This window comes from Heloderma suspectum, chromosome 1 (genome assembly GCF_057233095.1).
Source record: "Heloderma suspectum isolate Gila_16-S chromosome 1, 16-S_ref, whole genome shotgun sequence".
In the NCBI taxonomy this organism is placed as follows: Eukaryota; Metazoa; Chordata; class Lepidosauria; order Squamata; family Helodermatidae; genus Heloderma; species Heloderma suspectum.
The window spans coordinates 434,815,853-434,841,956 of NC_139458.1; the positions used below are offsets into that span (position 1 = coordinate 434,815,853).

Below are 26,104 nucleotides of genomic sequence, written 5' to 3' on the forward strand. Positions count from 1 at the left end.
ACAATTTAGTTTCGGAGGTGAAGGACTGACTTCATCCCTGACTAGGGTGGCCAGGTGTCCTACTTTATAGAGGGTAGTCCTCATTTGAAGGGATGTCGTATCCAAAGCCTGTTCAAAGGGGAAGCACCATGAAAAGGACGGTAGCCCAGCAGCCTTGAAGCTGCCCATCCACAGTTAGCAGCACCTGGACAACAGGTGGCTGAGCAGGTGCAAAGGACGTCACCTGGTGACAGTTTTCCCCACCATGGGGAAATATTACATAAATTGGCGTCCTCTTTTGCCCTCTTCTTTAGCCATGCTCCAGCGGCCTCCCTGTCCCTGACTGGGTTGTTGTACTCCTATCAGGAACCACTGGATCTCGAAACAGAAACCCACGGCTTGGTGTGGCTTCCCTGGGTGGCGAGCCGTCAGGACTGCAGCTTGGTGCATCTCCCTAGGAGGGAACCACTGGCCACTGGAAATGCTATCAAGGCTGTTTGGGATGGGACTTTCTCTGGGCCGCAGCGGTCTTTCTGGTGCCGGTGTGTCCTGGTTAGTTCCTCAGCAATGACTCCGCCTTGAGTCGTAGGTTCTGACCACTGCTGTGACTCCTGGCTCCATCTTGCCAGTTGCCTATAGCTCAGCCCTGACAGCTCCCCCACTTGATCTCGACTCCGTGGGTGTCATTCGAACTCTGGACACAGGCTATCTGGATGCTGGAGTACTCCGGCAGAGGGCAGCAAACCCAGCAGGAGGCCAGGGTGGTTGTGCGCGGCTCCAGTCTTCTTTGTGCCGGGGGCTGCAGAGATGCAGCCGGTTCCCGTTTCAAGGTTTCAGGCTCTGGACTGTGATGCTGGCGAAGTCCGCCCAAGCCAGGCTCCAAACTGACCATCAGGAGCAGAGGTGTAATGGGGCCAGGGCCCACAGCGGCCCAGCGCTGGGAGTTCTTTACTAGCAGGGGCGCTGATGCCATCCGCCACCCTCCGACTTCACCGTTCCCTCGGAGCTGAGCTGCAATCCTCACAGTAGCTGGCCGGAAATGAACTTTGTTGAAATTCCCTGTCATGACTGGTAAATTCCCTGTCGTGCTGGCAAGTATTTTGGGTCATTTGGTCTTGAAAAGCCAGTTAAGTCCCATTAGCTTTATAAAAGACCAGCTCCTGGTGGAGATGAATATTCCTACAACTGGTTTGTGGATACGGATCATCATCGCTGCCTGCAGTTTTTGGACGCTTCTTCGGGAGAGGGCTATGGAAACTGCCACGATGAGCACTGGCGCTTCCAAATTAACCACGATGCCACTGCTCAGGAATTCGTAAAACCCCCTTACAAAGGAGAGGCGAGTGTTGACGAGACTCCAACGTCCTCTCCTGCTTAGGTCGAAAGCCAAGCAGGAGGGAAATGTGCAGCTTCCAGCCCATCTCTGTGGCCCCCCCGCAATTCACGCCCCACTCCCTTCCCTTCCCTTGGCAGTGGTGGCGTGGGAACCGTGGCAGGGAGGGAAGAGGCAAAAGTGGGGCCTAGCAGCAAGACAAGCATGAAGGCCTCTGGAAGCTGCCATTCTTGCAAGGGCTCCTGCAGTTGCTAATAGCGCTGGACCACAAATTGTCTATTCCCTTTTAAAGCCACCCATGCGAGAGTCCATCACCGCACTGTTGTCAGTGTGGGTTTGCTTCATTTTTTAAGCTCTTGTTTTGCAACAGAGAACAATAAACAAACAAACAAACAAACAGACAGACAAACAAATACAGACAAACACAAGGCAGGCCGGGGTGTCTCTGCAGATGTTACCCGGGGAAGGTGAGATTCCCACAGTGCGTAGGAAACGCTGCGCCTTCGGTGGAGCCCTGAACTTTTGTTTGAGGAAGTGGCAGCGAATTGGATTCTCAGAGGCAGAGCTGAAGGTAAAAGGGAGCTGGGAAGGCTTCTATTCTTAGAGGAAAAAGAGGGGGGGAGGTAGAACGGGGGGGCGGGCGGGAAGGGGGGAATGTATTATTGTGGGACTTTGTTTACTCCAAGAACTGAATGAATCAAATGACCTTGTTTATTGTCAAAAGCCTGAATGGAGAGCAAGGTGTGGGATGGGGGGGGGGAGGGTGTTCTGTTATTATTGTTAATTCACAACTCTTTCTTTCCTCCCCTTCATATCATTGCCAAAAAAGAAAAGGTGAGTGAGATCTGTCCATCTCCTCAGTAAGCTCCAAATCCGAATGTGGGAAATTCTTTGGACGTAGAACTCACTTTCCAAAGCAGTCACAGTGCTATGGGGCCTCATGCTGCAAAGGCCAGTATGTCCTCATGGAAGAACCTGAGCCTGGAAGCCCTGGGTTCTAATCCCAGCCTTGGGAGACTGGGCTCTGTTTTATCCTTATTCACCCATCCATAAGATGGGAATGTAATGAGAAATCCCTCTGAATCAGTTGGAGGTGATCCTCTGGTAGGTCTAGAAAGCCAAGACATGTAGGACTCAAGGAGGACATCCACTAGGAGGTGGACACATGCTCCCACCTCCAAAGGACAGGGGCGGCCCAACCCAATGGCCCAACCTGGCTGCCTGAGGTCTCCTGGCTATGCAGGAAAATCCTTTAGGACAAACATGGGGAATCTCCAACCCGTGGCCATAATCCAGCCTGCAGATGTTCCTGATCTGACCTGCAGAAGTTCCACAGAAGTTGGTGAGGCCCCTTCCCCTCCCCAGCCCCCGCCCTGAGCAGTAAAGACAGGCTTTCTCAAGCACAGGGAGAGGAAACCCCGCTCTTATCTCCAACCACAGCAGGGTGTTTCTCCCCCAGGGGGAGGCTCCACTGGTGGCTCCACTGACATCGGAGCCACCAGCCTACACTGGCTTTACCCATAGCTAGTTTTGCTCCCCACTCCCCCTTCCAACCCTTTTCCCTGTACCAGTGTTTACCATGTTACTATCAGTCTCAGAGTGAACGCACAGCCTCGTGCTTCCAAACAGATCCATCCCGTGCAAGGATGTCTATTTATCCACGAGCATTCCCCAAAGAGGCAACTCTCTCGACTCCCTTATTTTATGTATTTACAACATTTATATACTGCTTACATCGAAACAGATTCCAGAACAGTGAACCACAAAAGCTAAAAAGAATAAAACACCATATTAAAAGTTTTTTAAAAACAATACCAGTAAAAACCATGGCTGGTCAATCAACGAAGTCTTCCTGGAATAAAATGTTTTTAGGAGGGGCTGGTAACAACACAAATGTTGATGCCTGCTTGACTGCCAAAGGCAGGGCGTTCCACAGAAAGGGGGCCACCACACTGAAGGCTCTTCTCTGGGTGGACTCCAATCAGGCCATGGGTCCATGTGAAACCACCAGGAACATACCCTCCAATAACCTCAGTGACTGGGCAGATTGATAAGGAGAAGATGTTCTCAAGTATCCTGTTCCTGAGTTGTTTAGGGCTTTGTACACTAGTACCAAAACGGTAAACCTGGCCCAGTAGCGGATAGGCAGCCAGTGCGGTTCCCTCAGCAAAGGAGTTTCATGCTGGACAAAAGCCGAGCTGCTGCATTCTGCACTAGCTCCAGCTTCCGGAACAGCCTTAAGGGCAGCCCCACATGGAGCACATTGCAGTAATCCAGCCTTGAGGCTGGATGCACTATGACCTTGGGACCACATAGTCTGTGTGTGAAGGTACAACTGTTCCTCCTTTCCTCTCAATCCATGGAGAGAAAGTCTTTTCCTGTCACTTCATTTACTAGTATGGAGAAGGGTAACAATTGGGGAAACCCCTTGAGAAGGAAAAATGGGGTGTCATTCCTTTATTTTGCCTTGAGTCAGCCTTGCCAAAGAAGTAGAATCACAGAATAGTAAGGTTGGAAGGGGCCTACAAGAACATCGAGTCCAACCCCCTGCTCAATGCAGGAATCCAAGTCAGAGCATCCCTGACAGGTGGCTGTCCAGCCTTGTCTTGAAGGCCTCCAGTGTGGGAGAGCCCACCACCTCCCCAGGTAATTGGTTCCATTGTCGTATTGCTCTGACACTCAGGAAGTTTTTCCTGATGTTCAGCCGGAATCTGGCTTCCTGTAACTTGAGCCCATTATTCCGTGTCCTGCACTCTGGGATGATCAAGAAGAGATCCTGGCCTTCTTCTCTGTGACAACCTTTCAAGTACTTGAAGAGCACTATCCTATCTCCCCTCAGTCTTCTCTTCTCAAGGCTAAACATGCCCAGTTCTTTCAGTCTCTCTTCATGGGGCTTTGTTTCCGGTCCCCTGATCATCTTCGTTGCCTTCCTCTGAACCCTCTCCAGCTTGTCTGCACCCTTCTTAAAATGTGGTGCCCAGAACTGAACGCAGTACTCCAGATGAAGCCTAACCAGTGCTGAGTAGAGGGGAACTAGTACTTCCCAGGATTTGGAAGCTATGTTTCTATTCATGCAACCCAAAAGAGAATTTGCCTTTTTTGCAGCCACATCACATTGTTGGCTCATATTCAGCTTGTATCTACAACAATTCTAAGATCCTTCTCGCTTGTAGTGTTGTTGAGTCACGTATCCCCCATCTTGTAACAGTGCATTTGGTTTCTTTTTCCTAGGTGCAGAACTTGGCATTTAGCCCTATTAAATTTCATTCTCTTGTTTTCTGCCCAGCGCTCCAGTCTATCAAGATCACTTTGAATTCTGTTTCTGTCTTCCAGGGTATTAGCTATCCTGCCCAATTTTGTGTCATGTGCAAATTTGATCAGCATTCCCTGCACCTCCTCCTCCTCCAAGTCATTAAAAAAATGTTGAAGAGCACTGGGCCCAGGACTGAGCCCTGCGGTACCCCACTTATTACCGCTCCCCAGTTTGAGAAGATCCCATTGATAAACACTCTCGGTGTCCAATCCTGTAGCCAACTGTAGATCCACCGGATCGTTGTTTCATCTAGCCCACTTTGAGCTAGTTTGCTCATCAGGATATCATGGGGCACTTTGTCGAAAGCTTTGCTGAAGTCGAGGTATATTATGTCTACAGCAAGTACAAGACACAGAAGCCAGCGGTGCAACCCCTGCCCCTCCCATCATCCCTGCCCATTGGGGCTGATGGGAGTTGTGGTCCAACAACAGTCGGAGGGCCACAGCTCCACCACCTCCGACATAAGCAAACCACTTTGCCCAGCACCCTTTTGTTTGGTAAGCCTTCTCTCTCTACTTGGGTTGATTGTCCCGACTGTTCCCTACAAGTGAACAGTAAAGTGGCCAAGTTTGCAGATGACACCAAATTATCTAGGGTAGTTAAAACAAAAAAGGGATTGTGAAGAGCTCCAAAAGGATCTCTCCAAACTTGGAGAATGGGCATCCAAATGGCAAATGTGGTTCAATGTAAGCAAGTGTAAAGTGATGCATGAGGGGGGAAAAATCCCACCTTCAAGTATAGCCTGATGGGATCTGAGTTAGTGGTGACTGACAAGGAAAGAGATCTTGGCGTTGTGGTGGACAGCTCAGTGAAGATGTCAACCTAGTGTGTGGCCGCTGTAAAAAAAGCAAACTCCATGTTAGGCATAATTAGAAAAGGAATTGAGAATAAAACTGCCATATCATACTACCCCTATCCAAATCTATGGTGCGGCTACACTTGGAATACTGTGTGCAGTTCTGGTCACCACACCTAAAAAAATATATTGTAGAGCTGGAAAAAGTGCAGGAAAGGGCATCTAAAATGATCAAGGGGCTGGAGCATCTCCCCTGTGAGAGCAGGTTACAACAGCTGGGATTGTTTAACTTGGAAAAAAGGAGGGTCAGGGGAGACATGACAGAGGCGTACAAAATTATGCCTGGTGTGGAGAATGTGGATAGGGAGACATTTTTCTCCCTCTCTCAAAATACTCGAACCCGGGGTCATCCCATGAAGCTGATTGGTGGGAGATTCAGGAAGGATAAAAGGAAGGGCTTCTTCACACAGCACATAGTTAAACGATGGAATTCGCTACCCCAGGATGTAGTGATGGCCAGCAATTTGGATGGCTTTAAAGGGGGGTTAGACAAATTCCTGGAGGAGAAGGCTATCAGCGGCTACTAGTCCTGTTGGCTATGTGCTACCTCCAATACCAGAGGCAGTGAGCCTGTGTACACCAGTTGCTGGGGAACATGGGCAGGAGGGTGCTGCTTGTGGGTTTCCTGTGGGCAGCTAGTTGGCCACTGTGTGAACAGAGTGTGGGACTAGATGGACCCTTGGTCTGACCCAGCAGGGCTCTTCTTGTGTTCTTATGCTCTGAAGTGCTTTATGTGATCGCTCCCCCCACCCCACCCCACCCCACCCCTGCCTTATTGATTTGAAACCTTCTCTTGTTTGGGGGAGAAAGGGGTTGTATGTCCAAGCAGCACTAACAGCCACGGCTGGCACTAGGAACTGCAACTTCCATGGGGCAGCATGATCAGATACATGCGTGATGCACTCCCAGTGTGCATGCGCTGCCATGGCCCATGCTGGGGAAAAAACCTCTTGGAAACAGAGTTTGTCCAGATAGCTCAAAGAGTCTGAGCCAATTTTGAATCAAGCTGAAGAGAGCTGAAGTTTGCCCATCACTAGACAGGAGGGAGGCGAGACGGAGATATAGTAGGACAGCAGAAAGGCAAGCAACGCTGCCACCCAGAGGCCGTGCTGAATAACTACTCCATTACGCGAAAAGGCTGTGAGCGCTGCATAGAAAGGCTTGGCTGGAGAGTTTGGCCTGGCCTCTTTTGCCTCCCCCCACCCCGATTATTTGGCTTTGCTTCTGGCTTGGCTCCCTTAATCACACATTCCTCCTCCTTCCAGAACTCCCTCGGCTCTCTCCACACCCTTCCATCCTCCCATTTGTATGACGCGTGCCAAAAGTTCGGCTATCCCACGTGAAAGAGCTACAGATCGAAGTCAGTCATGCCAGCATAGCAGATGCCAACAAGCAAGGGGCTGGGAGGAAAACTCCCCCCCTCCTCCGAGAGCAGCACAAAACTCAAAGAGCCTGGCAAAAGCAGCCACACCATGCCTCCCGCCCTGGATCAGAGCAAAGGGTCCATCAAGTGTGGCATTTGTGTCTCCCAAGCACCCAGGCCTCAGGAAGCTCACAAGCAGGGGCCCTGGGGAGGCAGGCTCCCCTGGTTGCTTCTCCCCAACACTGGGCAAACCAGTGCATAGCCCTTGCTAGACCAGTTGCCAGTGGATTTGTCCATCTCAGCTACTGAGTCTCACCAACTCTTAAGAACATAAGAAGAGCCCTGAGGCTGGATGAGACCAAGGGTCCATCTAGTCCAGCATTCTGTTCACACAGTGGCCAGCCAGCTGCCCACGGGAGACCCACAAGCAGGGCATGAGTGCAACAGCACCCTCCCACCCATGTTCCCCATGGCCACCCTAAAGCAGGACATGAAGGCAACAGTCCTCTGCTGTTGTTTCTCCCCAGCAACCGATTTAGGAGGTATACTGCCCCTGAACTTGGAGATTCTATTTACCCGTCATGATTAAGAGCTGCTGGAAGACTTACATGAATTTGATAGGACCAGCCTACCCCGGTGAGGGTGAGAAGGTCCTCACACCAGATCCTCTGAGTTACACAGGGCTGGCCTACAGAAACGGAAGAGACAGACACCGCTGAGAAGGATTTCAGGGGTGGGAGGCAAAGACGTTTACAAAGGAACACCGTCCTCTCCTCCTGGCCTGTTCAATGTTTTTATCGTGATTGTCAAGGCGGCAGCTGATAAAAATGCCTGATAGGAGCAAGGAGCGGAAAAGGAAGTCTCAGGTTCAGTGCTGGGCTCCAGGTTCCGGAGTGCCGTTGGGCAAGGCAGCCTCCGTGGGCCCCCTCGATCAGTGGGTCCACCTTCTCCCCCTGCTGTCCCCAGCCGCTGCTCCTCCGCTTTCTCATCCTTGCGACCACTGGCTTGCTTGACAGGCCGGGGGCCAGTGAGCAGGGAGGCCGTGGCATCTTCTGCTCCTCCTCCTCCTCACCACCAAGGTTGTCTGGGCCAGAGCGAAAGGCAGGTGAGCAAGCAGGCTGTCCTAGTGAAGAGGAGGAGCAACTCCAGGGGGCTCTTGTCAGGGGGGCCCTGATGGAGCATGGGCCCTCGGCAGGTGCCCGACCGTGCCGACCTTTGACACCGGCCCTGCTCAGGCTCATAATCCAAAACATGTGACCCCAAAGGAGAGGGAAATGGCAGGGGAGCGGGAAAACTTTGCACATTCTGGGAAAGAACAGAAAGAAGAAAACACATTAAGGAATACGTCTCACCTCCAGTTAAGAACATTTTCTTAATCTCGGGGGGGGGGGGGATTTAATCACAGTTTTTTGAAAAAAAAAATTGTTGTTGTTTATTCGGTCAGTCACTTCCGACTCTTCGTGACTTCATGGACCAGCCCGCGCCAGAGCTTCCTGTCGGCTGTCACCACCCCCAGCTCCCCCAAGGTCGAGTCCGTCACCTCCAGAATATCATCCATCCATCTGGCCCTTGGTCGGCCCCTCTTCCTTTGGCCTTCCACTTTCCCTAGCATCAGCATCTTCTCCAGGGTATCCTGTCTTCTCATGATGTGGCCAAAGGACTTCAGTTTTGCCTTTAATATCATTCCCTCAAGTGAGCAGTCTGGCTTTATTTCCTGGAGTATGGACTGGTCTGATCTTCTTGCATTTTTTTTTTTGAAAATAAAATATGGCAAAACATTAATAAAAGCATTATCAATTATATACACCATAAAAAAAGAACCTGGTAAAGTTTTTTGTTTTTTAAGCAAGCAAACGCTGCATGGGAACATAGAATCATAGGGTTGGAAGAGGCCTACAAGGCCATCGAGTCCAACCCCCTGCTCAGTGCAGGAATCCAAGTCAGAGCATCCCTGACAGGTGGCTGTCCAGCCTCGTCTTGAATGCCTCCAGTGTGGGAGAGCCCACCCCCTCCCCAGGGAATTGGTTCCAGTGTTGTATTGCTCTAACAGTCAGGAACATTTGACACATGTTAAAACATGGGAGCTATGCAGCTGGGATCACAAGATGCTACGCACGCATGTAGGAATGATCGAGGGCACAAAGGAATATTAAGACGGAAGATGCCCCCTCCAGACCAGCCCTTCCCATCTGGGTGCCCTCATTGGGCTGGGATGGAGGTCCTTGAATTGTCTACATGAAGAAAGAGCCTTTTGGGGGAAAGGAAGATGGAGAACAGAAGTTGGGCTACGGAGCATCTTTGGGTGGTGGCTGCTCCCCTGGCAGATCTAATGCGGGGGCAGCGGACTTCGGGCCTTAAGCTGTGAGCCTGCATCTATGCTCAACCCGTATAGTGTGTAAAGAACCACAAATATTACAAATACCCTAAGCCTCCTGTGACCTCTTTCCAAAGAAGCTGAAACTTGGATAAGTGCTCTGCTCCATTGCTCTTGAGACACCTCCCCGCTTGGGAGAATCGGGGTGCACACAGGACTATTAATCATTAGTAACTGCAGCTTATAGATAGCCGTTCTCATCCAAGGTGCCACGTATGGTGGCACAGGTCTGAGGAATGCCGTAAGTCAGCTCTGGGAGGCCAGGGTGGACCCCAGGCAGACAGCGGCATCGTGGAGACAGGGCGTTTTGAGTAGCAGGGATGATGTTATCTGCCACCCCCATCAGGCTTCCCTGTTCCTCTCAGCTTAGCTGCCATCCACAGTAGCTGGGGGAGAAACAGATTTCCCCAGCAACAATACGTTGTTGTGAGCTATCCTTGTGGTAAAGCAAAGTATTGGGGGGTGGGGGTGGCTTGGTCTTGACTGGGCAACTAAGACCGATTAGCTTTGGGAGAAACCTGCTCCTGGAACGGGTTTGTTGATATGGAAACACACGTCTGCCTGCTGTTTTGGACTCTCCTTGGGGGCATGGCTATGGGGAGCGTCATGATGAGTGCCTGCACGTCAACACTGATCACAACACCACTGGAGGAAGTACTAGGAGGAGCTGCTGAGGGTGTGTGTGTCTTCCATTGTGGGCTCCCAGTCGACAGCTGGCTAGCCACCGTGTGGACGGAATGCTGGACTAGATGGGCCCTGACCCAGCAGGGCTCTTCTTGTGCCCCTGTGGCTCTTCATATGCTCTCGTGGTGGTGGCCTTTGGCTTGCTGCAGTACACCGTGCAGCCACAAGAGGTCTCCCTGCATCGCACACACGATTCCTTGTGTAGGTTGCTGGATAAACACGGAAGGCGCTGCGGGACGCAGATTTACTTGGCTACCGTAGGCTTGGAGGGTTCTAAAAAGTTTTTTTTATTGATACATAAATAAAGTTGAATCAGTGAGAGCGCATGATGAGAGATGAGATGAGAGATCAGTGAGAGCTAGTGTACTGCAAAGTACGTTTACCATTTTATTCACACAGGACAAAGGGATTTGATTAGAATTGGGAAAGTATCGCCATCAAAACCAAAGCAACAGCAGAGGCAGCTGAAAGGTGGAGAGATTCAGAAGCTGATTCAGGGCCAGCAATCGAGACCCCGTTGCGATCCACAATGTCGTCCACCCCTTCGGGGATAAATGGCTTCCCTTCGCCCGCCGTCGCCTTTTGTATCCAGTCGAGGTAGCTGAAGACGACAGTGTAGACTGCAGCGCTCCCCTCCCTCTCGCAGCTCTCTCCCCGGCTGGCTATGCCGACCACAAACCATTTTGCGCTGCTGCCAGAAGTGCAGACCAAAGGGCTGCCACCGCTGTTATCCTGGTGTGTGGGGTGGGGTGGGGGCAGAAGAGCACCAGAGAAATAGGTCACAATCCGACCTGGAGGGTTTTGCATGGAGAAACATGATTGTACTTATGGTGGAAGGGGCAGTCACAGGCCCGTCTGGCAGCCCTGGAGTGAGGCCACCTCTGCTGTTCTTCACAGTGACATGGGGAAACCGCTCTCCTCTTTTGTACCGGTATTAATTTTAACGCAAACAAAGCCAGTCAATATGAAGTGGTTTGAAGCCACTTCATATGCATGTTGTTACTGGGCTGAAGGCCATTTTCAGAAAGGTAGCCATGTTGGTCTGTTGTACCAAAAACAACGATGCATCTTTTTGCACCTAGAAGACTAACACATTTATTAGGGCAGATGCTTTTGTGGACTAAAGTCCACTTTACGAAAGCTGATGCCATAATAGTGGACGGCATAATTTTGTGCTATAAGTACCTTGGGGCAGGGACCTGACCACTTTTACTTTCTAGCATGCCATGTGGATTGATGGCCCGGCTACCATGTTTTTGTTAAATCCCAATTTAATTCCCCAACCTCTCCCTCCCCTCAGAATTATTCTTACACACACCCATCATTCATAATTCCATGAACACAACCAGTGCACAAACCAAATGGGCTGATAGGTGGTGAAGAAGCAAAAGGAAAGCAGGGAGCAAGCAAGAGCCGGCTCACATGGCACGAGGGTGGTTAATAAGCCATGGTAGCTTGTTAACCACCCTGTGTGCGCCAGTTACGTGCCAGCCCAATTTACATAATTACCCTGGCCAGGCCTGACTTCTCGTGTTGTCTGAACCCAGCCAGGGTGGCTTGTTCAAGTAGTTATCAACCCACTCAGAACCATGGTCTGTTGTAGGGTTATGGGGTGGTTTGTTAACCACCCCAACAAGCCACCCTTGCTGGCTTCAGTCAATACAAGAAGCTGTGCTGGGGGTTTGAATTGGGAACCCGGCACCCATGGGTGCTGCGGTGATCATGTGATCCAGGGGAGAGAGAGAGGAAAAGAGAAGGGAAAAAGAGGGAAAGGTGGGAACAAAGACAAGCAAAGAAGCATCTAGCTGGGGGTGATGGGTGTTGCAGTCCAACCCATCAGAAAGGTGCCAGATTGGGAAAGGCTGATATACAGCAATAAGGGGAAGTGTCTGTTCCCCTTTACTGGGTGTCAGGACTCTGACATTACAGGTTTGCCTGGGACTCAGGTTGGGCATGGGGCTTGCTTGTCCCTGTATCCCTGCTTTGCCAAGCTTGTCCCTGGTAGTTTGTCAAAATAGGTCTTCCCCATCGATTTGGAAGCTGCACAATGAAACCCTGGTCACCCCAGGAAGCCACGGGAGAGATTGAGGTTCGTTACTGCTTCCCCGCCTGCGTCACAGTAGCACAAGCCCAGGTTCATCATACCTTGCACGCCCCCTTCCCGGCCCCCTTCCCGCCTTCCTCAGAGATGGCGCACAGCACGTCCCCCGTCAGCCCTGGGACCCTCTCGGAGCAAGACTCCCTGCCAATCAGAGTCATCTCCACTTTCCACAGCGTGCTGGTCGGTTCCGTCTCCTTGTCTGCAGGCACAGAGGAAAGAGTGATGGGCGAGGGGCAGTTCAGAAATGACAGGGAAAAGGCAGGGGGGAGCCCCATGGTAGGTACGGAGAAATCTGTCAATTCCAGTTTCTCTCAGTCTCTCATTTTTCCAAGCTTATCTTTGGTTCATCTCACAGGACAGGTTGCTTCCCTGTCATTGTGGTTCTTCGGGTGGTTATCTGTGCATTCATACATATGGGCTCTGTGCCTCCATTCAGGAAATTTCTATAACTGAGAGATTTTTGGTGGGAACCCTCCCCCACTGTCCAACTGCGCATGTCCCTAGCAAGTTCCCACCTATTCCCTCAGTTCACATGAGACCCTATTGTGGCCTCGGAACTGAGAGCAAGATAGTTCCAACATTCCTAGAAGCATTGACACCAAAGTGGGGATGGTGGGTGGGTTGTGTGAATGCAGAGATGACCACTCGAAGAACCGCAGTAACAGGGAAGTAACCTATCCTTCTTCGTGGTCTCTGTGCATCTCACATATGGGTGATTACTTAGCATGCTCAGTTACTGGAGGTGGGTAGGTGTCCTAATGAAGCACTGAAGACAGAACAGCTCTCCTGAAGGAGCAGTCAGCCTGGCACCGAACATCTAAGTGATAATGCCCTATAAAGGTAGAGGGTCTCAACCAAGTAGCAGCACAGCAAAGGTCCAGCATGCAGACTCCACGATCGAATGTGACTGATGTTGCCATCGCTCTAGCCAAATGCACTTTAATCAGTCCTTTCAGATCCAGACCCACCAATTGATAGGCAAGGACAATCATCTGTATGACCCATGAAGCCAAATGTTGCAATGATAATGGTAAACCCTTCTTCTTTCCCCCATAACAAAGGAAGAGTTGCTGTGATTTCTGGAACCCTTCAGTTCAGGACTTGTAAAATGCAAGTGCCTGACAAACATCTAGCATGTGCAGTCTCGACTCCAAGTCCAAAGAGGGAGATGGAAAAAGGGTGGTAATATAATGTCCTGATTCACATGCAACTCAGACATCATCTTCAGCAAAAATGATTGTCAGGCCTCAACACCACCTTGTCCGTATGGACCCACACTAAGGGCTGCGAGTTTGCTGGCACAGCAAGCTGATGTGACAGCAATGAGGAATGCTACTTTCCATGATAGGAGGCACAGACTGATAGCTGCCAATGGTTCAAAGAGCGCTTGAAGAACGACTGAAAAGCTCCAGTGTGGTACAGGAGGCTTCACTGGTAGCATAAGGTTCCTCACCCTGAGGCGGAACTGACGAACAGTGGAGTGAGAGAAAACAGAAAAACCCTCTATAGAGGAATGCAGTGCAGAAATTGCCACTGTATAGACCTTATATGACTAAAGTTTGAGACCTTTATTGTACAATGACAAAAGAAATTGTAATACCTACTGAACTGAAGGGTGAACAGGATCAAATCCACTTGCAGTGGCAAATGCAGAAAACTTTGCCCACGTATGGGCATAAGAACTTCCTGTGGCCAGTTTTCTCACCACTTCCAAGACTAAGCAAACAGCCTCCGACACTGGCACTCTGTCTACAGACTGCAAAGTCTCCACACTGTCATCCACAGTGTGGGAAGGTTGGGATGTCGGATCCATCCGTGATTTCGGTACAGAAGGGCTGGCCTCGATGGCAGCTGAATATACTACCTTCCTGCTCAGCAAAGTAATGGAGCAAAACACCCCTCTCTTGGCCACCAAGGGGTTACGAGGATGCAGTCTGTGTTGTCATTCAAAATTTTTGCCAACAGTCATGTCAACAGTGGGAATGGTGGGAAAAGGAAGAAGAAATTCTGACACCAGACTAGGGCAAAAGCATCTCACAGGGATGTCAACCCAATCCCCACCCTGCTGCAATACTTTCTGAAAACCTTGTTCTCCTCCGTTGCAAACAAGGCTACCAACAGAACTCCCCACCACTGAAACAGGTCCTGTAGCACTTCAGGATGAAGCTGCTTCTTGTGGGATGGTTGAAATGACCTGCTCAGATGATCTGCCAGTACATTGTCTATAGTTGCAATATGGATGGCCACCAATGAAATATTCTGTCTGGTGCACCAATCGAATATCCCGATAGTCAAATTGATCAACAGTATCGATCTCATCCCACCTTGCTTGTTGATGTGATAGAGAACAGTGGTGTTACTGGAAACTACTTGTACAATTTGGTTCTGGAGATTGACATCAAAGGCCCTTCACGCCTCCTCCAGTGCCAGCATTTCTAGGAAACTGATGTGCTTGTACCTTTCTGTCTCCAACCAGGAGCCCTGAATTCTGAGAGGTCCGCAGTGAGCACCCATTCTTGTAGGGATGTATCTGTCGTGAGCATCCTGGATGGAGACGGTTGATGAAAACACATGCTGATCTGTTACAGTCCACCACAGTAGGGACTCGGCCATTTCCCGAGGCAGTCACAACCAAGTTCATCAAGCATTTGCCATGGGATTGAACACTTGGGTGAACCACATCTGTAGGCATCACATCTGAAGGTGAGAGAATGGTACTACCATGGTGGTGGCAGCCATTATGCCCAAGAGGTGCTGGATGGTAAATGCACGGATGATACGCAGCTTGCTAACTTGAGCTGCCAACACGATCAGTGCTTCTGCATGGTCCCAAGCTAAATGCACTTGACCTTCCACTGTATTCAATATGGCCCCAATGAACTGGATGGTTTGTACTGGACTCAAACAAGACTTCTCCATGTTTACGTATGGTCCAAGAGAATCCAGAAGCACGCGAGTCAACAAGACTGACCGAAGAAGGTCCCTCCGTGGCAATGCCACAATCAGCCAATCATCGATATATGGGAACACATGGGCCCCTGCAGCCGCAGGTAAGTGCAAACTATGGCCATACACTTTGTGAAAACTCTCGGTGCCATCGCTAGGCTGAATGGCAGCACTTGAAATTGGTAGGCTCGTGCTCCGATGGCTAACTAGAGATAACACTGGCTGGATTCCTTGATGGTGATGTGGGAATACACGTCTTTGAGGTTGATGGACATGAACCAGTCTTCCCTCTGTAACAACATCAATATCGTTGGCAGCGTAGTCATCTGGAACTTCTTGGGTGCTATGAAGGCATTCCGATCCCTCAGGTCCAAGATCGGTCGAAGCCCACCATCCTTCTTTGGTATGGTAAAGTTCCAGGAGTAGAAACTTGGTTGGCGTCGTTGACTTAGCACTAGCTGGATTGCTCCTTTCTCCTAAAAGGAACCACTTCTGACTCCAGTACCAGTGATGACATTGTGGAATGGATCATACCCAAAGGTGGTAGGGCATTGAATTCGATCTTGTACCCTCTGTTGACAATGGTGTGCACCCAAGAGTCTGATATTATTCGCATCCAGGCAGGAAGAAAATGGGACAGACAAGCGCCAAAGACAGGGAGCTAGACAAGAGGGTGAGGAAAAATAGTGGGGGAGTCAAATGGGCAGTTCTTTTCGTCAAGGTTGCCTTTTCAGCGGCTAGAGCAGAATTTAGAGGCAGAGTATTGCCTTTTTGCATGTGACAGAGGCTGAGGCTGCCATTGAAATGAATGATCCCCCTTGTTGGTAGCCTGGCTGATGAAACCATATTCGCTGTTTGTACAGGGGCAATGGTTCACCAAGCCCCATTTTCTTAGCTATGGACTTTGCTTTTTGAACCGAGTCCATTGCCTCATCTGTTGTTGCATTGAAGAGTCTAGCATTGAAGCGGAGATCTTCTATTCTGGAGCATACCTCCTGGGTCAGCCCAGCAGAGTGCAACCACGCATGCCTTCTAAGCTCTATTGCTCCAACCATCACCTTCGCTCTACAGTTAGCTTGGTGCTGTGCAGTATTAATTTGCTGCCTTGCCAAGCAAGTTGCTTCTGCTTGGAACACCCTAGCTAACTCCATTTGATCTTCAGGTAAGTGGTCGCACCATGAACCCATTTTATCCCATAGGAACATTTGGTACCTCGCCATGGTGGCTTGGTAATTTGATAATTGCAAACAGAGAGCAGCAGACTAATATATCCTGTGACCCATCAGATCTAATCTTCACCCCTCTTTGTCTATGGGAGCAGAATGGATCTCTTGCAATTGGCTTTGGGAGGACTCGACAATTATTGGGTTTGGTCATGGGTGTGTAAAGAGAAACTCGGCGTCTTTTTCTAAGACTCTATACATATTTTCGAGTCTGTTTGAGGTAAGTGTCATCGAGTCTGGGGTCTTCCAGGACTGTTGTACTGTCTGGAGAAGGGTCGGCAGAAAGGGAATGGCAACTGACATCGACGTTTCGACATGCACCACGCTGAAGACTGGATCCTTCAATTTCTGGACTGGTTGTTGTGTTTCAGTTCCAAGGGACTGTACCATTCTCTGGATCTGCTCTGAAAAGTGAGCAAGATTCTCTAAAGGAGATAAGGGTCCTTATCTCCCCTTATCTGATTAAATGGATGGTGCCACCAAAGAATACGATGCTGAACTGGATCTGTAGTCATCTGAACGAGGTGAGGCCTCTGGGTGTGAGGGTGTTCCTCCCTAATGGTGTCAGCGCAACTGGTGGAATCATTGGTGCCACCGGTAATGACGAGGATGCAGCCCCTTGCCTAGTCAGAAACAGATCCATCACCTGCATTGGTGCCAGCAGAGGTAAAACATGTCCTGCACAGGCAGGCCTGAAAGAGAGGTTGACGGTATTTATCTGTGATGTGGAGAAAAAATCCCTATATTGGCAATGGTACTGATCTTTGTGTTCCTTCCTCGTAGGTCCCTTCCAACCCTACTATTCTATGATCTGTGCCACCAGTTGTCCCAATAATACCCCAATGTGACATCGGTGAACATGACTGATGCTGAGGGTAAGTGAGTTGTTGGAACTCTGGTCTACAATCCCTAGGGTAGCGGGTTGAATGCACAGATTCTGGTGAGCATCGCCACTGAGGTGATCTGGTCGTGTGTGTCTCTTGCTCATGCCCGTGTATAGGTAGAGAATCTCTTACCTTGCTTTCCAATGTCGATACAAGCTGGATGATATCGAGCATCGGTACCAAGGCTTCCTGCCTTATCAGTATCGGTGAGTTCATTAGTGGCAGCGGGGTCAGAAAGCATTCCACTGGCTTCTTTACTGACTCCTCTGGACGCTTTGACTCCTTTTTCTTCTGCAGTTCTGCAGGTTTAGGCGTTCATGCCTTTTCTGCCAATGTCTTTGCCGTGGATACAGGCAGAGATCTCCCTGGTATGTATGTATGTCCCGCCCATGGCTAGGGTTGGCATGGCAGGTGATGAGGGGCCAGGACTCTCTACTGTTCTCTCAGTGTCCTTTGTGGAGGTTGTCCTCTCTTTTGGAGAAGAGGCAGTCTGAGCCATCGGGGCTTTGGAGGTTTCCACAGCCTCGAGCGCTCACTTACACAACTCGGCCTATCTCCCCGATTCCTACATGCCTGCTTTGAGAAACCCTGACAGTGTGACCGGGACTTTACCACTGTTGTAGAAATCAACCACAATTGTGTTTTGGAGTACAATTCCTTCAGAGACTTTATTGGCCAAAGTCAAAACTCAAACAGCTGTTGAGAAGAAACCCATGCAACATAAAGAGTCTGTGCTGCAATACAAGGCTCTCACCTACATTTCGCAAACATAATGCTTTCTTAAATTTCTTCTACACCACATGACCCTCTCCTAGACAAAGCAGACAGAGGGAATGTCCGTCCGAGGGTGGCAGCTTGCTACCATGCCAGGTACATTTTCTGAAAGGTGCTTTCAAGGCCATACACCCTGAGGCGGAAAATGTGACTGCAAGATCACACAAAAACAAAGAAATAAGCAACAAAACTTTATAGAGATAGAAAAAACACGATAGAAAATTAGAACAGGTACAGAAAAAATGTAGCAATTTAGTGAAAAAACACTGTCGGAAGATGACGAAATTCTCAATGAGGCAACCACAATGGTGGTCGAAGAAGAACTGAGAGAACAGGTTGGACCCCACTAGGGACATGCGCAGTTGGACGGGGGGTCGGGGGGTTCCTGCCAGAAATCTCTCAGCTATAAAAGTTTCCCAAATCGAGGCTCAGTGGAGGCGCAGAGCCCACATGTGTGATGCACAGAGACCACGAAGAAGAACTGTGCAAATTTCTCTAATCTTAAGTTCAATTTGTTTTGAACTCTGACATGTTTTTTTAAAAGTTTGCATGAAAACCCATAATTGTTTTTGTGCATATTTCTCCTCCTATGTAGATTTTCCCCTAATATACACATTTTTTGCAAGTAGTGTTCCAAATGTAATGAATGTTTGAGAACTTTTCCAGCTTGAATTCTTTGAGGGGAGAAGGATTCATGAAATCATGCCATCCTCATTCCCCATTTCTGCTGCTGGAGCTGCCAATTCAGTCACTCGCCCCATGATTGCCAGCTCTGCGTTCTAAAAAGATCCGTCTGATCCTCTTCCTCTCCAGATAGGAACCATTGCTTCCTAATTCTTCACTCTGATGGCATCCATCCTGAAGCCAAATTAAGGAGAGAATTAGGAAGCAATCCTTCTTGCCTTCACTCTGATTTGGCTTCAGGACGGACACCAGGAGATTGAAGGCAAGATGAGAAAGCGATTCTTCCTGCCCAGAGAGGAAGAAGTAGGGAAAGATCTTCTAAAAAGCGTGGCCAGTAGCAGCAGGGAGTGTGAAGCTGCTAGCAGTAAGTGGGGCAAAAACACTGCCCCATTTGCATACCCTCATTGCTGAAATATCGCCCCAACTTGTGGCTGTGAATAGGGTGGCAAAAATGGAAAAGGAGCGGGGGGGGGGGGGGAGACACATTTTGCCTCAGCCCTAGACTAGAAAATTCTGTACCTGCTGTGACGGATCTCCACGTGGCAACCCAGCAGTCTTGCCACATGCCAAGGTCATGCAACAAGGGCAGGCAAATGGGTGTCTTCACTTCACTAAACTCTATGGGAGAGTCCAGCAGGATCAAAGCGATGTCATTGATCAGGCTCACACCACTGAAGTCTTGATGGATGACCACCCTGTCCAGTTTCCTTTTCCCTGATGAATCCTCATTCGAGTTGACCACTATATGGAGATCTGAAGAACTTGGGAACGAAGAAGAGGGATGCACAGCATCAGTGAGATGAATCAGTGAACCGTTCCTTAAGGGTAGGAGAGTCCTGTGGCCTGCACCTGTGTGGGACCTATGTGCTCCCCACTTTCCCACTGTGATTTCCACAACTGAGACATTATGTTAGAAGTGGTGCCCTGAATCCCCCACATCAGGTGACCACCTGGGTTGATCCCTGGAGTGGAACGACCTGAACTGTGAGGGATGGCTCCTTCACATCCAACAGCTGGCATAAAAGAAAAAGAGAAGGAAGCACTGGGCAACACTGCCTGAGACCCAACCCTGGCCATCTGGATGGGGTTAGGTCTCAGGTAGGGAGTGGGGGTCTCAAAAGCAACAAAAGCAGAATCTGCAGGACAAATTCAGTCTGTGGAGACAGGTGGCTCCGATTTCGGTGAGGCAGTGAATCCATTCTGGGTTTTAGACAGAACCAGCCAGAACTCTAAAGGAGCCATCCAAGGAGCTGAATGCACCTTGGATAGCTCCTTTAGAGTTCTGGCTGGTTCTGACTGAAACTCAGAGCAGATTCACTGCCCCACTGAAATAGGAGGCACCAGCCTCCATAGAGTTCAATCAGGCTGCTGTGAAGGGATACCTGGAAAAGGGAAGAAAAAGGGAGAGGCAGCCCCCCTATAAAAACAAACCACAGAGAGGCCAATCTCAGAGTGGTGCTTCAAAATAGCAATTTACAAATGGATCTTTCAACAAAATGTTGCAGTGTGCAGTGTGCTCTGCTTCAAGGTTACAGCCAGCCATGCCCTTTCCAGAATACTCCATTCCATTCCATCCCCCCCCCCACCCCCAGCATTCCATGCCCACGGAGCATGCTCAGTCCTTACTGAGCTGTTTGGAGGCTTCCCCACCCGTACGAGTGCATTTTTTCTTGATAATGTTTGTACTTCTGCTAATATTTGGGTTCCCCAGAGCCTGTTGATAGTACGCAGGGTTGCTGTTTGATGACTGCCTGACACCTTTCAAGAATAGTCTTCTTCAGGTATCACAGGTCTCCATGGGTCATACTTTACCACACTAGTTAAAACAACTCACTCAGAGAATATTCTTTGGAAAGGCGACTAACTGCCCAGATGGGCTCCAATACTCACAAGTCATCCGTGAAGCAATGAGCCGCAGACAGGATCCACCAGCTGCTCAGAACCGCCCCTCCGCAGACATGCTCGCCTTCGGTTTCGATGCTGACCTGCCAGGGAAGTGTCTCAAGTGTAGCCGGTACTGTCCCCTCGTTAGCTGTTGCTACTGTCAAGGACGTGGCTTTGGATTTGGGGCTCAGGCCACAGGAAGAAATAGGACCAGGAAGGTCTTCTTGTAGCTCTGTTGAGAGACGGTAGAAGGAATTCATTCCCTGTATAAGTTGTGCCCTTTTACAGTTTGGGGAGAGGTTGGCTGGGCTGGAAGAGAGCACCTTGGCACACAGACCTGCAATAAGATGACGTGGGCTTTGATCTCATTTCTCCCAGGTCCTGTGTACTGCACCAAGAAGACTCTGGCCTTCTTGCCACCTGGAGGTCAGGAATAAAGGGGCTAACATGGAAAGAGTTTCCACCTACGTGCATGGGGGATCCTCAGGAAGGATGCTAGAAGCAGGAGAACGAGCAGCGGCATTTTAACCTCGTCCTAAAGAGGTCCTCTCTCCTCATGTTCGGAGCAGAAAGCTGCACAAAGCAATCCCTTTGATCCTCATTGTACAAGCCGGAAGAAATCTGTTTGCCTGGCTGTGATGTTGCCCACAGTTCCTCCCACTCCTGTTTGCCCCCATGTGACATCACTCGCCAGCTTGTTCACTTGTGGCGACATCATAATGGCATCCTGGGAGTGCCTGGCTGTGGAGGTCCCAGCAGTCAGGTGGTCCAGGCCTGTTTTGGGAGGCCCCTCTGTTAAATGCCCAAGGGGGTCTAGGGATGCTGGAAGGACAAAGTGTCTTGAGGGAGCAGGGGCCAGGGTTTGGCAGTCCCAACAGGGAAAGGAAAGGTGGTGGGTTTAAAAACTTCCTCTTTCTTTATCTACTTATATTTTACCTCCAAATGTGTCCCTGAGATCCCAGGGCATGTACAAACACTTTGAAGTAACTTAGAATTTTTAGGGGAAAGAATACTATTTCACTCTAAAAAGTGAATACAAATGAGAGGAAACTAGTAATAAAAGGTTCCCCTTTAAACAGACATCTGGCTAAAGAGGGGGCAATTAAGGGGCAAGGGGTTATCCATCCCCCACCAGCATTAATGAACAAGCAAAAGAATGGGTTGAACTTGCAAGCAGGAAGTATTTAACTGAAGGCAAAGAAACCCTCAATAGTGCTTTGCCTGTCCACGCTAGACAAACTGATGTGGCAACTGCATTTTTAAAACATTTAAATCACCGCAAGCAGGTCTGAAAAATCATAGGACAGCACAGAAAAAGCTGGCATGCAAGGAGCACGACTGTCTGTAAAGATTAAATGAAAGGAAGGCAACCCCAGAAACAGGGCCAGTGTGGGAGCAACTGTAAATTCCTAAAAAGGCTCATTGGGGGTTTGTTGGACACAGCACTGGTGACTGGTGAAAGCAGCAGCTGACAGAAGAAGGAGCCATTCACAACTGATTTGGGAAGTCTAGCAAGAGATGCTAGTGTGAGCGTAGGCAGGAGGCTTTGGAGACTGACTCTGCTAGAGCACGTGGGACAGGAGGAGAGGAAGAAGCTGGCTTTGCCAGAAGAGCCATTTTGGATGTTCATGACGGTTTGCTAGTTTGAAAGGAGACTGATGACATTTTTTTTTAATGGAGAGACCACCATGTTCACAACTGAATACCTTCCTAAGCCTTTTAATGAAATTAAGGATTCTTTACTAGAGGCTGTAACAAACCAGTGTGTCTGCGCCTCTGAGGCTGTGAGATAGGAGAGGCTGCAAGACACTCTGCATGTGGATGGAGCCAGGGTTCTTAAAATGTTCATGAACAACCCTACTATTATCAGTGGCAGTACCAAAAAAACAAATTGACTATGGTAGGAATATATTTGTGTATTTGATTTACAAAGTATCCATTGTAATTGGACAAGCAGGAGCCAAAGTTACATCCACTGGACCGGTATCAGCTATGGCATCCATGTTGGCACAGATACAATCGATTTTATCTGCAAAGTGTCTCGCAGATTGATCACAGCATGCTATCAAGTGGTCCATCTTTTCTTCTTGCAGGTCAGAGTGTAACAGGCTCTGACCACCCAAAAAAGCTCTGCTGGGCGACTCTGAAAAGATGCAATGGTGGCAGAGAAGTATGATTTCTTTGCCGCCCTCCTTGCCATGGAGTAGGCTTTTAAATGAGCTCTAGCCTGTGTTCGATTGGATTCATTCAGAGTTTTCCGCCAATGTTGCTTTAGTCAACATCCCACTCATTTCATCACCCACAGCACCCTGGAAAACCGGGGGGGGGGATTGTTGGGCTCCACTGCATGGGAGAGGATGCTCAGGAGCAATTGTCTGTGTCAATTGCCCAGGCCATTTCTCTGTTCCAGAGATTAACCAGAGCTTTGACAGAATCACCTGCTCAGGTGACAGGAAAACCCCTAGAGCCATCAGAAAGTCATCTGGATCCATCAGACTCTTGGGGCGGACCATCTTAATCGCCCCACCCCCCGCCCCTTCAGAGGCTCCAAGTTCAAACAAATGTAAACCCCACCAGATAGTGATCTGTCCATGACAATGGAACTATAGAGAGTTCCTCTACCTCCAAATCACCATCATCCTGCCCTATGCAGAAAACCAGACCCAAAATGTGTCCTGCTACATGAGTGGGGCCAGATACTAATTGGGAGAGACCCATGGTGGCCATGACGACCTGAGCCACTCCCAACAAGGCGGCCTCAGCATGCATGTTGAAGTTCCCCAGCACACATAGGAACATGTCTTATAAGCAACTCACCCATGTTAGAATTATCTACACCAGCCTTCCTCAGCCTGGTGCCCTCCAGATATGTTAGACTACAACTCCCATCATTCTCATGCTGGCTGGGAATGATGGGAGTTGCAGCCCAACACAGCTGGGGGGCACCAGGCTGGAGAAGACTCATCTAAACTGACTGACAGGCTCTCTAGCATTTCAGAAAGGAGTCTTTTCCCAGTCCTACCTGGAAGTGCAGGGGAATGAACCTGGGACCTCTTGCATGTACAGCAGGGGCTCTTCCACCAAGCTATGGCTTCTTTCCATAAATATTTTAGCTTCTTTCCATAAAGGATTGGAAGTAGGGATGGAAAAATGTGTCACCTTGTGTTTCTCTCAGTTTCTAATTTTTTCCAATCTTAAGTTCGTCTCACTTTGTTTTAGCATCCGTTTGCAATTTGGGGGGGGGGTAAGAGTTCTCATTAAATTTTGCACACATTTTCATGCACACTGCTCCTCATATATGCACTTTTGTGTGCACTACCCCCTAATATAGCCATCTCTGTGTGCATTTTTGTGATTGGAAAAGTGCTTTGCAAAATTCGCAGAAGTGCAAATAGGGAAGAATAACGGTGTTTCAGTTTATGCATCGATTTGGGAAGTGGGAATTAGGTAGGTGCGCATTAAAGTGAGAACTAAACAAAATTTCTCCCACATCTCTAATTGGGAGAGGATAAAATGGTAGTCATGATGGACCACCATGTGGCAGCATGGCAGCATCTACAGGGGGAATCAAAATGGAACAGTAGTAAGTGGTCATCTGCAACAGAGAAATGCTATTACAGACATTCTGTCGTCGTCACAGCTATTATTTTCAGCTATTAAACAGAAGATGATTACTCTTAAAGATGTTGTTGTAACTGCAGAGAATGAGAAGCCAAAGAACATACTGATCTAGGTCAACTTTCTGACGATGTAGCTGCAATTCCTTAGATCTACTCAACAAGTCAATTCAAAACTCCACAGAAACCCCATGGATAAGACCCCTGACCAACTTTGGAAGGGAAATCTGGTGTCCAGGCTATATAAGATCTTGCCCCAGAGGATGCCGCACTGGAAAAGAAAAAGGGGAATAAAACAGAGCAAAACAAACAAGCCAAACACAGCGTTTAGGAAATGGACCCATTCTTGCAGATCCACGTGGCCTCTGGCTTTCTGTGGCTACCAAATCAAGCAAAGCAAAGCAAAGCAAAGCAAAGCAAAGCAAAGCAAAGCAAAGCAAAGCAAAAAGTACTTGTAGAGAAAAAAGGAAATTCTTACCATGAATTCCTGTTTTCCTGGAGGGCATTCTGATCCATTTATTTTTTGAGATGCCCCCCTCCTTGGATCGATAGGTAGGGCCAAATGTCTCACTGTATCTTTTCCAATGGGGAGGGGGTCCCGTCCTCCAGGCCTGTACTAGAAAAGCAGCAGAATCCCTTCTATCCAAACTAAAATGGAATACATTAATAAAATAGCCAATGGCAGACCACATCACAGCTGTTAAGGAAACATTCCTTCACTCCCACCGAGGTTATCTGCTCCAACTGTACTGAAGGGCAGCAGGAAGGGTCGGGGGGAAATCAACTGGGCCCCCTGAGTCTTAATCTGTAAAACCAGCACCTCCAAGCTCTCTGACAGCCATTTTGATGAAAGTCCGTTCATCCAGCTATTCCTTGGAGACCCAATGAAGCCTGTTTTTGACCCGTGAGCAGCCTGTTTGCATCACAGCTGGTCACTATAAGTAGGGACTGTAAGGGGTTGCCTGAGTTTGTTTTCCTCTCCCCTCTCCATCCCTTTTCTTTGTGTGTCATGTCTTTTTAACTGCAAGCCTGAGGGGAGGGACTGTTCTGTTTGTATGAATCTGGAAGCAGGGTTTGTTGTTTATTCATTCAGTTGCTTCCGACTCTTCGTGACTTTATGGACCAGCCCACGCCAGAGCTTCCTGTCGGCTGTCGCCACCCCCAGCTCCCCCAAGGTCGAGACCGTCACCTCCAGAATATCATCCATCCATCTTGCCCTTGGTCGGCCCCTCTTCCTTTGGCCTTCCACTTTCCCTAGCATCAGCATCTTCTCCAGTGTATCCTGTCTTCCCATTATGTGGCCAAAGTACTTCAGTTTGGCCTTTAATATCATTCCCTCAAGTGAGCAGTCTGGCTTGATTTCCTGGAGTATGGACTGGTTTGATCTTCTTGCAGTCCAAGGCACTCTCAGAATTTTCCTCCAGCACCACAGTTCAAAAGCATCTATCTTCCTTTGCTCAGCCTTCCTTATGGTCCAGCTCTCGCAGCCATAGGTTACTATGGGGAATAATATTGCTTTAACTATGCGGACCTTTGTTGTCAGTGTGGAAGCAGGGTATAAATCCTTTAAATAAATAATAAATAATGAAATCTCAGAGTAATAGAAAAGGCACAGAACAGCGTAGCTGGAACAGATCCCAGGGATCCTTGTATGGCCACTCCAACATGTGGCAAGGGCAGAAGCCCTAGTCAGTATAATAAGAGCCCACATAGATTGCAGAGTCTGAGAGAAGGCAGTTGAATTACAAGCAACAACCCTTTCCTAAAAGTGATCATGAGACTCCATGGAACCATTTGAATAAGAGGAACTGGATCCTTAACTCTTGCAGGAAACTGGGTGTCTCCCAACTATTGATTATACTCGTAAGATGCAAATAGTCAGGAGTACAACCCAGAAGGATGATACATTCACATTCCTGGGCTTGTTTCTGTTTTGTTTCTAGAAAATGCAGCTGCGGGGGACGCTATGGACTAGGACCGTGGTGTGTGAAGGAGGGTCTGACTTTCCCTCCCTCACACAGTTTTCCCAATGGAAATTGCCTCCCCCACAAACAACCTATTTGCCCTTGAAGGTGCAATTTCCTGCTGT

General features: G+C 49.0%; 1 protein-coding gene across 3 annotated transcripts; it reads right to left on the reverse strand.

Moving 5' to 3' along the window:
• Window positions 1–25,384, reverse strand: LOC146360345 (serine protease 55-like). Of its 3 annotated transcripts, XR_014787007.1 has the most exons (6): window positions 24,494–25,384; window positions 20,405–20,630; window positions 19,034–19,275; window positions 12,048–12,202; window positions 7,453–10,634; window positions 1–5,461 (listed from the first exon to the last, which is right to left on the reverse strand). XR_014787007.1 is itself a non-coding variant. In XM_084829384.1 (5 exons), the coding sequence occupies exons 1-5, from the start codon at window positions 24,705–24,707 to the stop codon at window positions 10,317–10,319; spliced, it is 1,155 nt and encodes a 384-aa protein (XP_084685510.1). In that variant the 5' UTR covers window positions 24,708–25,384; the 3' UTR covers window positions 1–10,316. The 3 variants fall into 3 exon arrangements, 2 of the variants coding, with proteins under 2 accessions (XP_084685510.1, XP_084685511.1); XM_084829384.1 differs by having other exon boundaries at window positions 1–10,634; XM_084829385.1 differs by lacking the exon at window positions 24,494–25,384 and having other exon boundaries at window positions 1–10,634; window positions 20,405–20,658.
• Between the last annotated feature and the right edge of the window lie 720 nt (window positions 25,385–26,104).

Bases quoted from the DNA above. Each gene is read 5' to 3' on its own strand.
- LOC146360345 (XM_084829384.1), bottom strand. From the start codon at position 24,707: ATGTGGTCTGCCATTGGCTATTTTATTAATGTATTCCATTTTAGTTTG. The intron at 12,203-19,033 runs GTACAGAATTTT...CTGTGCCTGCAG, and splicing joins GTGGAGATCCGTCACAGCAG to ACAAGGAGACGGAACCGACC. The intron at 10,635-12,047 runs GTATGATGAACC...CCCACACACCAG, and splicing joins CCGGGAAGGGGGCGTGCAAG to GATAACAGCGGTGGCAGCCC.